At 32.3% G+C, this 12,991-nt stretch overlaps 1 protein-coding gene across 1 annotated transcript; it reads left to right on the top strand.

Annotated features, from left to right (window-relative positions):
- Positions 1-8,924: 8,924 nt before the first annotated feature.
- Positions 8,925-9,740, top strand: LOC104820391 (VQ motif-containing protein 20). The gene has a single exon (XM_010550819.2). The coding sequence runs from the start codon at positions 9,028-9,030 to the stop codon at positions 9,631-9,633; it is 606 nt and encodes a 201-aa protein (XP_010549121.1). The 5' UTR covers positions 8,925-9,027; the 3' UTR covers positions 9,634-9,740.
- The last annotated feature ends 3,251 nt before the right edge of the window (positions 9,741-12,991 follow it).

Raw genomic sequence — 12,991 nt, 5'->3', positions numbered from 1 at the left:
CCCTACACGTATACGCTTTTTTTTTCTTCATTAAAATGAATTTTTAAAATATAATATTTCTTGATTGATTAAGTTTTATATTTTCTGTTTAAGTACTGCAATAATCTATAACACGTGTTTGGGTTAATTCTAAAAAAATATCCAAAATCCTAAATTTTTTCAATAAAATACTCCAATTAATATTATAACTAAAATACCAGACCTTTTATAAAATTCCCGAATAAATATCTAAATTATAAAATTCTCATACAAATATCTAAACTTTTCAAATTTTTTAGAAAATATCCAGACTTTTGAAATCTCCCAAATAAGATCATATTTGTTAACGACATTTAATATTCGAATGTTAAGTCATTAATTTTTTACAGATTTCATTATAAATTAAATACTGTTAATGAATTTTGGTTTTTTTTAGAGATTTTAAAAAATTTGGATAATTATATAGAAATTTTAAAAAATTCAGATATTTTTGTATGAGAATTTTATAGTTTAAATATTTATATAAAAATTTGTAAAAATTTAGATATTTATATGAGATTTTTTAATTGACTAATTAATATCTCAATTTGAAAATAGGGGTTCTTGGCTAAGTGTAACAAAAAGATGACATTTTACTACCATTACTTTATTGTATAATTTTAATACTGTCATTTAGCGCCCCGAAAAATGTGCAATATAAAAAACAGAGTTTTTTGGAAACTGTGTAATTCGGGAGAACTGTTTTTCATCCGGAGAGTTTGTTTTTATCCGGGAGAACAATCTTTTGTCTGGAAGAGTTTGTTTTTTGTCCAGGAGACCTGTTTTTCGTCCGGGAGAGTCTGTTTTTTTTTGTCCCGAAGAACTGTTTTTCGTCCGGGAGAGTCTGTTTTTTGTCCGAGAGAATTTTTTTTGTCCAGGAGAACCGTTTTTGTTCGGGAGAATTTGTTTTTGTCCGGGAGAACTGTTTTTTGTCCGGGATGGTAGTTTTTTGTCCGAAAAAATCTGTTTTTCGTTCAGAAAGGTTTGTTTTTTTGTCCGGAAGAACTGTTTTTTTTTCGAGAGAGTTGTTTTTCGTTCGGGAGTGTACGTTTTTTGTCCGGATGAAAAATAGTTCTAACGTATACAAAAAATTGTTTTTCATATAAAAAAATATTTTTTCCCGATAAAAAGAATTCTCTCAAAACCAATTATTCTCCGGACGAAAATAGACTTTTTCGGATAAAAAACAGTTCTTTCGGATAAAAAAAAGTCTTTCCCAAATGAAAAAATATTTTTTTCGGACGAGAAACAGTTGTTCTTGATAAAAAAAAATTATTTTTTCGTATACAAAAATAGTTAAACCAAATAAAAACAGATTCTCACATATGGAAAATAATTATCCCGGATGAAAAAAACAGTTTTCCGAGATAATACAGTTTCTCAATAAAATATATTTTTTATGTGACAGTGCTAATTTTCCATCTCTGACTCCACGTCAATAGACACGTGGATGTCACATCGATAACACATCAGATTGGATTAATATTTTTCAAAAAATTTCAATTCGGGAAATGTTTTTGGAATTAACTCTAAATATTTTTAAAACATTGATATTTTTTACTCAAAAAACAATGCTAAGAAAAATATAACCGAATTATCCAAACAATCAATTCATTTAACATAAAACCAGAACACTGCATATAAAACCAAGGTGTTCACTTGACATTGAAACATATTCGTGGTTTTGAAGCCGAACCAAATCAAAACAGAGATATTATAATTATGTTTTACAATCTATTCGAATTTTATTAGGGATGTCAATCGAGTCGAACCTACCCAATCCGATCGATCTCATGTTGGAAATATAAAAATGGTCCATAGAATTTTGAGTTTGGACTTCATATTAATTTGAACTCATTGATGGATATGAGTTAATTAAGTTTGAATGTCTATTGGTATTCATGGTAATTCATCTCTCCTTACCCTATAAATATACGATCTTGATTTACATTTTTTATCCATCAGAAAAATTATCAAAGTAAGGGTGAAAGGAGAGAAAAACTGATTTACTCACTTGTTTTTCAAAGTCATTCCACTGCAATATGGATTCAGATATATTTCATATACGATATATACTACTTTATTAAGTTTGTGTGAATTATGTAATACTATATCCAGTTCTGGTGAGTTTTCATAAAGTTATCGAAAACCATCAGAATAAAATTTACATTTGGTATCAAAGCATGTGTTTTGGTGTTATCATAATTCATCATTAAAGTTTCGAAATTATACTATATTTCGAAAATTATGTAACACGTTTTTATATATATCTCATTACGTTGATCTTAAAACATGTTTATTCATATACACAATTAAAAGTTAATGTGTGTATTATATATATATATATATATATATATATATATATATATTTCATTAAAATATATCATCAAAGTTTAAAATAATAAAAAAAATTAACGTGTATATATATACCTAAATTAGTATATATATATATATAATTATTATATAATAATAATATATATCATGAACATATCAAAATGCATATAAAATTACGTGTATTTTATAAAAGTTATGCATTCATTAATAACAACTTTAAATAAATAAATAAATTTATTGTAATGTATTAATATGATAACTTCTATGTTGTTATAATACATATAAATATGTATTATTATTTTTTTTGTATCTTCGTATAAGTATATATATTATGTATTAATATACCATATAGTAATTTATATGGATAATAGTTTATATGCTTTATGAAATTAGCTATGTGGATACATATTACATAGAAGTTAAAAATATTTTGATTTGTTTTATATTTTAAACTTGTTAGTCACCAAAGTGACCTAGTTTAAATTAAAATTAAATATTCAAATCAAATATGTATGTTTAATTGTTCATGATGAAAGGATGCAAATGTATGACATAAAATAAATAAATAAATAATTGAACAATTATAATTATTTATCATATTGTTATTAGATCATCCAAAGATAAATCAATGCATATGATTAATAATATTAAAGGGACATAATTTTTGGTTAATAAGTATGTATGTTCAAATATTGCATGCTTATTTAACTAGTAGTATTATGATGTCCATTAAAGTATATTTTGCATCAATGATTTCATGTATGTATCGAAGTATTGCTCAAAGATGAACTTTGGTACATATTATTGTTAATTTTGAAATACTAATGGATGGATATTTATAAAATTTCAGCTTAACTTAACCTTGTGGCTTCTGGCAATGGAATTGTTAAGTTCGACAGACTTAACTATGTAGATTGGTCTGAAGAAATCCAATTTTATTTGGGTTTCAATGATATGGATCATGCATTGTTGAATAAAAACCAACAGCCATAACAGATGAAAACTCAGAAAATGACATGATTAATTTCGATTCCTGGGGGCGATCGAATAGGTTGCGTTTGAACTTGATGAAGATCACTATGGTAAAAAGTGTTAAGCCATCAATGCCTAAAACTGAAAGTGCAAAGGAATTTATGCAAAAGATTAAAAAGTCTCCTGAGTCGGATCTGGCTGACAAGTCAATTATAAGAAGTCTCATGAGGAGTTGACTACGAAAAAGTTTGACTGGTCACAGCCTATCCATGATCATGTGACTAACATGTCGAATATGACAGCAAAGTTGAAAGCTATGAGAATGGATGTTAATGAGACATTTCTGGTCCAATTCATCATTAACTCTCTGCCTATTAAGTCTGGTCAGTTCCAGGTGAATTATGACACCATCAAAGAAAAATGAAATTTTCAGGAATTGAAGATCATGCTCATATAGGAGGAAGGGAGATTAAAGAAGATGAAAGAGCATTTTGTTCATCTTACAGTTCAAACTAATGTCGGCAGCAATAAAAGAAAACCAGAGAAAAATGACAAAAAGAATGACAAGACTCCAATAAAAGATAATGGGAGCCAAGTCTGGAAAGAAATCAAGTGTTTTTTGTGTAAGAAGACTGGACACATTAAGAAAGATTGTCAGAAAAAAAGGGATGGTTCGAAAGCAAAGGTAAACATAATATTTTAGTCTGCTTTGAATCGAATGTTATTGAAGTGCACAATAATACTTGGTGGTTAGATTAAGGTGTTACTACTCATGTTTCTCATATTAAACAGAGATTCAATATGATCCAACCCATAAAAGGACTTGAAAGACATGTGGTCATGGGGAATAAGATGAAAACACACGAATATAAGGCATTGAGAATTATAGATTGGTCTTAGACACCGGCTTTCACCTAGCTCTTAAAGGATGTCTCTATGTTCCTGAAAATGCTCGAAATCGTGTTTTTATTAGAAAATTAGATTCAATAGGTTTTTCTGTTAAATTTGGTTTTGGTACTTTTCAGCTATATAAACAAGAACACATTTTCAGTTCTGGAATTTTAATAGATGGTCTTTATCGTTTTAATCTTGATAGAGAATTTTCGGAATTCTTGTTTAATGTTGAAAATATTAAGGGCGTTAAACGTAGTGCACCTAACAATAAAAGTTTGGCTTTATTGTGACATCAAAGATTAGGTCACATATCCAAAGAAAGGTTAATAAGATTGGTGAAAAATAAAATTTTACCATGTTTAGATTTTAGTGACTTAGGGGTATGTATAGACTGCATCAAAGGAAAGCAGACAAAACATATTGTAAAGAAAGCAGCCACTAGAAGTACTCAACTTCTAGAATTAATTCACGTGTGGACCTTTTGATATTTCCACATGGGATGGAGAAAGATACCTTATCACTTTTATCGACGATTACTCACGTTATGGTTTTACTTATCTTCTGCATGATAAATCTCAATATGTGAACATACTTGAAGTGTTCATCAATGAGGTTGAGAGACAGTTAGATAAAAGGGTTAAAGTTGTGAGATCCGATAGAGGTGAAGAGTATTATGGAAAATATAATGAGAATGGACAATGTCTAGGTCCATTTGCAAAATTCCTCGAGAGTAAGGGTATTTGTGCACAATACACAATGTCTGGTACACCGCAACAAAATGATGTAGCAGAAAGGCAGAATCGTATATTAATGAACATGGTTTGGAGCATGATAAGTAATAGCTTTTTACCTCTCTCATTGTGGATGTATGCATTAAAAACGATAATTTATTTGTTTAATCGGGTTCCTACCAAAGCAATCTCTATAACACCTTATGAAATGTGGACAGGGAGGAAACCGAGTTTAAGGCATCTGCATGTTTGGGGTTGCCAAGCAGAAATAAGAGTATACAATCCACATGAAAAGAATGTTGATCCTAGGACAATCAGTGGATTTTTCATTGGTTATCCAGAAAAGTCTAAAGGATTTATATTTTATTGTCCTAACCATAGTACGAGAATTATGGAGACTGGCAATGCAAGGTTCATTGAAAATGGTCAAATTAGTAGGAATGATGAATCACGAAAAGTTGGCATAGAAGAGATCTGAGATAACATTTTCACATCGAATATCCCTTCTGTTGTTCTTGTACCGAAATTTACATCAACGTCTCGTGATATTCCAGTACAAGAGCATGTCGAAAACCTACATAATGAGAGCATTTTTAATGAACTAGTCACGGTATCAGAAGAGTTTAATGAACCATCGATCATCTTGAAACGATTTGAAAGAGAAAGGAGATCTGCGATCTCATATGATTATGTGGTTTATGCTCTAGAACATGAATGTGACTTAAGCATTGATAATGATCCGTCTACATTTCAACAAGTCATGAATAGTTGTAATTCTGGAAAATGGTTTGATGCCATGAAAGAAGAATTAAAATCCATGAACGACAATAATGTCTTGGACGTAGTAGATTTACCGGAAGGTGCAAAGAAAGTCAGCTGTAAATAGGTTTTTAAGACCAAGCTTGACTCACGTGGTAATATCGAAATGTATAAATCACGACTTGTTGCCAAATGTTATACTCAAAAGGAAGACACAAACTATAAAGAGATTTTCTCCCCGGTTTCTAAGAAAGACTCTTTGAGAATTATATTGACTTTAGTTGCTCATTATGATTTAAAGCTTCATCAAATTGATGTTAAAACCGTTTTTTTGAATGGTGATCTAGAGGAAGAAGTATATATGGATCAACCTGAAGGATTTATATCCACGAAAAAAGAAAATTTAGTGTGTAAACTGAAAAAATCAATTTATAGACTAAAACAAGCTCCCCAACAATGGTATCTTATATTTAATAATACCATTACATCTTATGATTTCGTAGAAAATATCGTTGATCGATGTATCTACATGAAGGTTAGTGGGAGTAAGTATGTGATTTTAGTCTTATACATTGATGATATTTTACTTGCTGCAAATGACATGGGAATTTTACATGATGTAAAAGTGTTTCTTTCTAAGGATTTTGATATGAAATACATGAGTAAGGCATCCTATGAGATAGGAATAGAATATTACGAAATATATCACAAGGATTGTTAGGATTATCTCAGAAATGTTACATCAACAAAATCTTAGAAAGATTCAGAATGGATAAATGCTTTGTAGGAAAGGTTCCAATTAAGAAAGGAAATAAATTCAGTAATTTACAATGTCCGAAAAATGAATTGGAACGAAAGGAAATGGAAAATATTCCTTATGCATTAGTGGTTGGAAATTTAATGTATGCTCAAACGTGTACTCGATCATATATCAGCTTTGTTGTTGGAATGTTAGGTCGGTACCAGAGTAATCCCGGAATAAATCACTAGAAAACTCCAAAGAAAGTTCTAAGGTATTTGCAAGGCACCAAATAATATATGCTCACATACAGAAGATCAAATAATCTGGAAGTCACTGGTTATTCAGATTCAGATTATGCTGGATGTGTTGATACCATAAAATTAACTTTTGGATATATTTGTTTCTACTTGCCGGAGGAGCAGTATCATGGAGGAGTGGAAATCAGTCTTTCATCACTGCTTCCATTCACAATTTATGGATGTACAACTTTATCTCAGGGTTTAGGATTGTCGACACTGTAGCTAGGCCGCTGAGAATTTACTGTGATAATTCTGCAAGTATCTTCTTCTCGAAAAATAATAAGTACTCAAAAAGTGCTAAGCATATGGAGATAAAATATTTATCTGTCAAACAAGAAGTGTAGAAACAAAGAGTATCATTTGAGCATATTAGTACTGATTTTACGATAGCGGACCCATTAATTAAGGGATTGTCGTCTAAAACTTTTAAGGCTCATGTTGATCGTATGAGCATTATAGATAAGTCATTACTATAATTTAAATAATTGCTCATTATATATATGATATTTTGGATTCAATAAAAATCTTGTTTTTTTTTATTGAAAGTCATATTATCATTAAATTATTTGTGTACACATGAAGTTGATGGAGATAATACATATGCATTATTATTTTACAGTTATTTTTTGCCATAAAAGATGTTTTGGATGACAAACGATTGTGATACTTGGAAGAAATCATATTCAAATAAAATGATGTGTGACCGCCAAAATTCAATTGTTTGTTGTTCAAAGAAAAATTATTGGTGATAGATGAATACAATATAAAATTACGTATTTTAAAGATTGTAGATCATCAAATCATCACATGGGCCAAGTGGAAGAATGTTGGAAATATAAAAATAGCCCATGGAATTTTGGGTTTGGATTTCATATTAATTTGAACTCATTGATGGATATGAGTTAATTAAGTTTGAATGTCTATTGGTATTCATGGTAATCCATCTCTCCTTACGCTATAAATATAGGATCTTGATTTACAATTATCATCCATCAGAAAAAATTATCAAAGTAAGGGTAAAAGAAGAGAAAAACTGATTTACTCGCTTGTTTTTCAAAGTCATTCCGCTGCAATATGGATTCAGATATATTTCATATACGATATATACTATGTTATTAAGTTTGTGTGAATTATGTAATACCGTATCTAGTTTTGGTGAGTTTTCATAAAGTTATCGAAAACCATCAGAATAAAATTTACATCTGAGCCCGCACTTTGCTTTTGGGTTCAGATTTAGGTCGATCTGATTTTTTTAGACCTAAATAACTAAATCGAAATCCGGTTCTATAGACTTCATATTTGGATTCAGATCGGTTCGGACCAATAAATTTGTTTCTTGAAATTTATTTTTCTATTTTTTATATATATATTTTTGCACGTGTCAACCGACCCACTTATGTAGAAGGAGCAATAGGATTTTTTTTAAAACAAATTCAGGTAAAAAGCGAAAATCATTTAGTGAAAAATAAAGGGATTATCCAGAAGAGGAAATTTCCTTTTTTTAGGAATTTCATCGGATTTTTAGGAAATTAATGTAACTGATAAATATGAAATCTATCATATAAATCTAACACGTGTTTTAACCGATCGTCGAAGTTCACTCTCCAAGCGTTTTCCGTACATCTATTTTAGAATCTCAAGCAAAAGGATTATTTACTTATTTCTAAATTAATTTTTTTTTTCATGAGCCCAACGAAATTCATAGAAAATGAAAATGCAATCCCAAGGGGACAGCCCTACGAAAACTCCGGCGATGGTTATTGCGGCGGAGCATTCCCTCCGCCGCCGCCACAGCCGCTGCCGCCTTCGCTGAAGATCAATAAAGACTCTCACTTCATCAAGAAACGGCAGTCTCCGTCGTCATCCTCTCCCTCCGCCGCGGACGTTGCGGCGGCGGCGAAGCCACGTCATCCGGTGATCATCTACACACACTCCCCAAAAGTCATACACACAAACCCGAAAGACTTCATGGCTCTTGTCCAGAAACTCACCGGAATGTCGCGATCCGACGAAGATTCCACCGCCGTCGGAGATCGCCGGGGGAAATCTCCGGCGACTCGTGACGTCGCCTCCAACCACGGAGAGGATCAGAACAAAACCGTCAACAACAGTAACGGTAGCAGAAATCATCAGCTCCAGGGACGCAATCAAGAACCGGCAGTCCCCGTCGTCATCCTCTCCCCCCGCCGCGGACGTTGCGGCGGCGGCGAAGCCACGTCATCCGGTGATCATCTACACACACTCCCCAAAAGTCATACACACAAACCCGAAAGACTTCATGGCTCTTGTCCAGAAACTCACCGGAATGTCGCGATCCGACGAAGATTCCACCGCCGTCGGAGATCGCCGGGGGAAATCTCCGGCGACTCGTGACGTCGCCTCCAACCACGGAGAGGATCAGAACAAAACCGTCAACAACAGTAACGGTAGCAGAAATCATCAGCTCCAGGGACGCAACAGCAACAGAAGCTGCTACGCCGGAAACCGGAGGGGCATTTTCGTGAATAACGCGATTTTCACGGAGGACAGCGAATCTTCGTCGGTGATAACGACGGAGGAGAACATCGGAGAACAAGGACAAGTGAACTCGTCGTCCTGCTCGTTCGCGGCGGTGCCACCGCCGTATCCGCCGCCGCCACCGCCATCACCGGCGATGTTCGATGTCGCTTCGTCGTCGACGTCTCCGGCGATCAATTACGGCGCGTATTTGTCGGGGATTCCGATTTTCGCAACGAATCCATCGGATGGATTCCACTGCGTGTCGAACGAATCATTGGCGAATTTCGAAATGGATCCGATGTTCTTCGCCCCAAACATGAGAAGCTCCTTCTCTTCCTCCTCGTCTTCTGGGTTCGATGGCTTAACTGAGTTTCGAGATTTCTAGAACTCCGATTTTTTTTAAAAACAATTAAATTTATTCGTCTACATATTTTTTTCGGCTAATAAAACTTCACAGGAGCGAGGATTAATAAATCGCAATAATTTCCTTCATCCTATCATTTTTGGAGGAAAACATTTTTGTTTTACAAAAATTTCATCTAAAAGTTGTTTCATCCACTCAAAGTTGGAAGCTTTAATATAGCATTTTTTTTTAGCAGAATATGAAGTTTTGATTTTGTTTTCAGGATCTTTTTTCTCCTGCTTGGATTCATATATGAGTTTTTCAGTTCATAAACTGTCTTTTACCATCCAATTTCATGTCGTTTTCAATTTGATAAGAGTTAAGAAGTAGGGTAGTATGATGGTTCAACAAGCTTCAGGATTTTGTTGAGTCGGACTTAATTGTGTTAAATTGTATGGATCTAATGAGTTTACTGACAATTGCAATTCTTTGTTATGTTTGATTTTCATTCCTATTAGAATTATAGGAATTTATCTATAATAAAGTTGATCCCATCCCCTTCTGAAAAAAAAAGATAGCTCATGTAAAAGAAAACTTAATATTGCTTTTTTTTTTTTTTATCAATATAAGAAACTAATTGCAAGTTTTTTATGTGGAGATATAAGTTCAAGTTTGTGTGTTGTAAGAGGTAGAAGAAGAAGCTTGGCTGTTTTGAATGTAAGTTTAGACCTATGAATTGTAAGTTCTTCATATTAATCTATTTATCTATTGCTTTTATTTTTTATAATATTTTTCAAATTGTGCTATAATGTAAACTTTCAAAGCAAATGAGAAAAGAACTCCAAGAGAAATAGTCTTTGGTATATTATAATTTGAAAAAGTCATAAACAACGATATGATTTCAATAATTATAATGGCATCCGAATCATCTTTTAGTATTTACATTATTGAACAAGTATAGAGGTCTTCGTCCATCTAACGTCGTATCTTTTTCTATCTTTTAATCGACGAGAAAAATATTACACTTATTTGCATGTAAAACTGGTTGATTGACTATGAAATTTGTGAAAATGATAAGACATATTGTAGTACATATTTTTCAATCAAAATACAATTGGTTCTTACTATTTTTATGAAAATTGTAGGTAAAAAAGGTGATGATAACGACTATGATGTCAACATCGTTGATGATCATGATGGTGGAAACAATGTCAATGAAGAGAATAATGATGATTTAACATATTATTTTAGACTAGATTGAGATGAAATGGGTTAGATTTTGAGATTATATTACGTGAGACAATGATAACAATGATCAAGGTTATCACGATATGCAAAATAGATTTGGGATTTGGTTTGGACTTGGTTTATTAATTATATGTTTGGTTTAAATCTATTAATAAAGCGATGCATTTTGATTTGTATTTGATTATAATTGAAAGATTTTCAAAACATATAAAAATGATTAGTTGTGTGTTTGGTTTAAATCTATTAATTGATTGACCATGTGTTCTACCGTTTACCAAGTAATATTATTCTAGTGTTAATAGATTGATAAATGTAGGAAATACAAAAGGGACAATTGCCAAAAAAACTATGTACTTTTTATATGTCTCAATTTAATACCTATACTTATTTTATGTCTAATAAAACCTATGCTTAACCGAAATAATGAAATATTCCTATACTTTTAAAATTTTAACCAAAAAATATCTGATATTAATTATTTGCCATGTAAGCAGACAAAAATCAAAGTGGCAATTTTTTTTTTCATTAAACGTTGTCTTGACATGTAGGATTAATGAACCGAATATTTAACCAAAAATAGAAGCGATTTAAATTATCCTATGATTTAAATTATATTATGTTATGGACTCAGATTATGGTATGAAAAAGTGTGTTTTATAGTGAAGAGTTATGCATGTGAACTCAGATTATATAATAAAGAATGGTTGATAATAAATAATATGGAGAGGTACACAATACATAACGAAGATATCATCTAAATTTAAAAACAAAAACGATAATTCAAAAAAACACAACCATGTTCATACTCGAGTGCCATTTTAGTTCGGTTGATTTTGTCTTGGAACTTTAAACTTTCTACCCGCACATGGTGTAATGACAATCCTCGAGGGAAGTGATGAAGTTGAGATGGAAGCACCTCGGGGATGTTGGTTTCGCGAAACATGAGGAATTGTTGATTGTGTAGTCTAACTAGATTGCTTTAGGATGGACAAACCTGCACTACTCTGTTGATTTTGTGATCTGACATGATCAATAGTTGATCTCGTCCTCTTTTGTGGTAGCCTCAAGCTAGTTTCACCTCCCAACTAGAAATAATAAAACCAAATAATCACAACATAATCATTCAAATCAATGTGTAAATTGAATAATTAAACACGTACTGATGATTTTCTCGGTCTACCCCTTCCTCGCCTTGGACCATAAGATATAAATGGTTCATTTTTATACGTCTTAGCATTATGTCCAATCTGTTTACATTGGCTACATGTCATTTTTCTGTCGTGACGGAAAATTTGACCACTCTTCGATGGAGACTCATGGGGATCATTTGTCCGCTTGAACTTTTTAGGTCTACCAGGCATCTTTTTGGGATGGGGATACCAATTGGATCTTTCATTGTCATTCTCCAAAATATAGACCCATTTACAGAGTTTATATTTCGTTGATATGTTTCTTCTCACTTTGACTTTAGTAGTAATCAGACACATCTGCAAAAAATGATAATGATAATCTGTAATGTTAGTAAAACAGAACACAATTATGTATTGAACATATGAAACACAATACTTACCCAAATAAAATTTCTCGCCTCCTATGGAGGACAACTAATGCATGATGACAAGGAATACCAGTTAAATCCCATTGTCCCTACGGACGAATTTTGACGTTGAGATCAACAGTATAACTTATACCTGAATTCACTACCTCATATTTTCCATGACCATTAGGGATCACCAAACAATACCCAATTTTTCGTCGAGCTGTTTCTAACTCTGTCATTGCATATGGTGTAAACGGAGTAACACATTTATTAGCATCTCCTAGTCTCTTTCTCCAAATGTTCTCAAGCATATCTACAATTGGTCTTAGACAAGCATTTCTTATTGAGCTATTGTAGCTCTCATTCAAGTTGTTTAGAATATCTCCACATTTTGATACTCCACTAAAAAATATTCGAGACCAATGCTTTGGATTAGTGGCTACTAAAGCATCATATGCAGCAGGGTTATCACACTTTAAGGCATCGATATGTTTAGAAAATTCACCTGCATGTTAACAATTGTATCAGAAATAACACCTACATGGCAACAATGGTATCAGAACATTTACTTTCATGATAGTTATATGCAGCCTTCCAAAAGTATTTCTTCAA

Source organism: Tarenaya hassleriana, unplaced genomic scaffold (genome assembly GCF_000463585.1).
Source record: "Tarenaya hassleriana unplaced genomic scaffold, ASM46358v1 Cleome30, whole genome shotgun sequence".
Classification (NCBI taxonomy): Eukaryota; Viridiplantae; Streptophyta; class Magnoliopsida; order Brassicales; family Cleomaceae; genus Tarenaya; species Tarenaya hassleriana.
The sequence above is the reverse complement of the archived record's forward strand: the minus strand, read 5'-3'. Positions and strand labels throughout refer to the sequence as shown.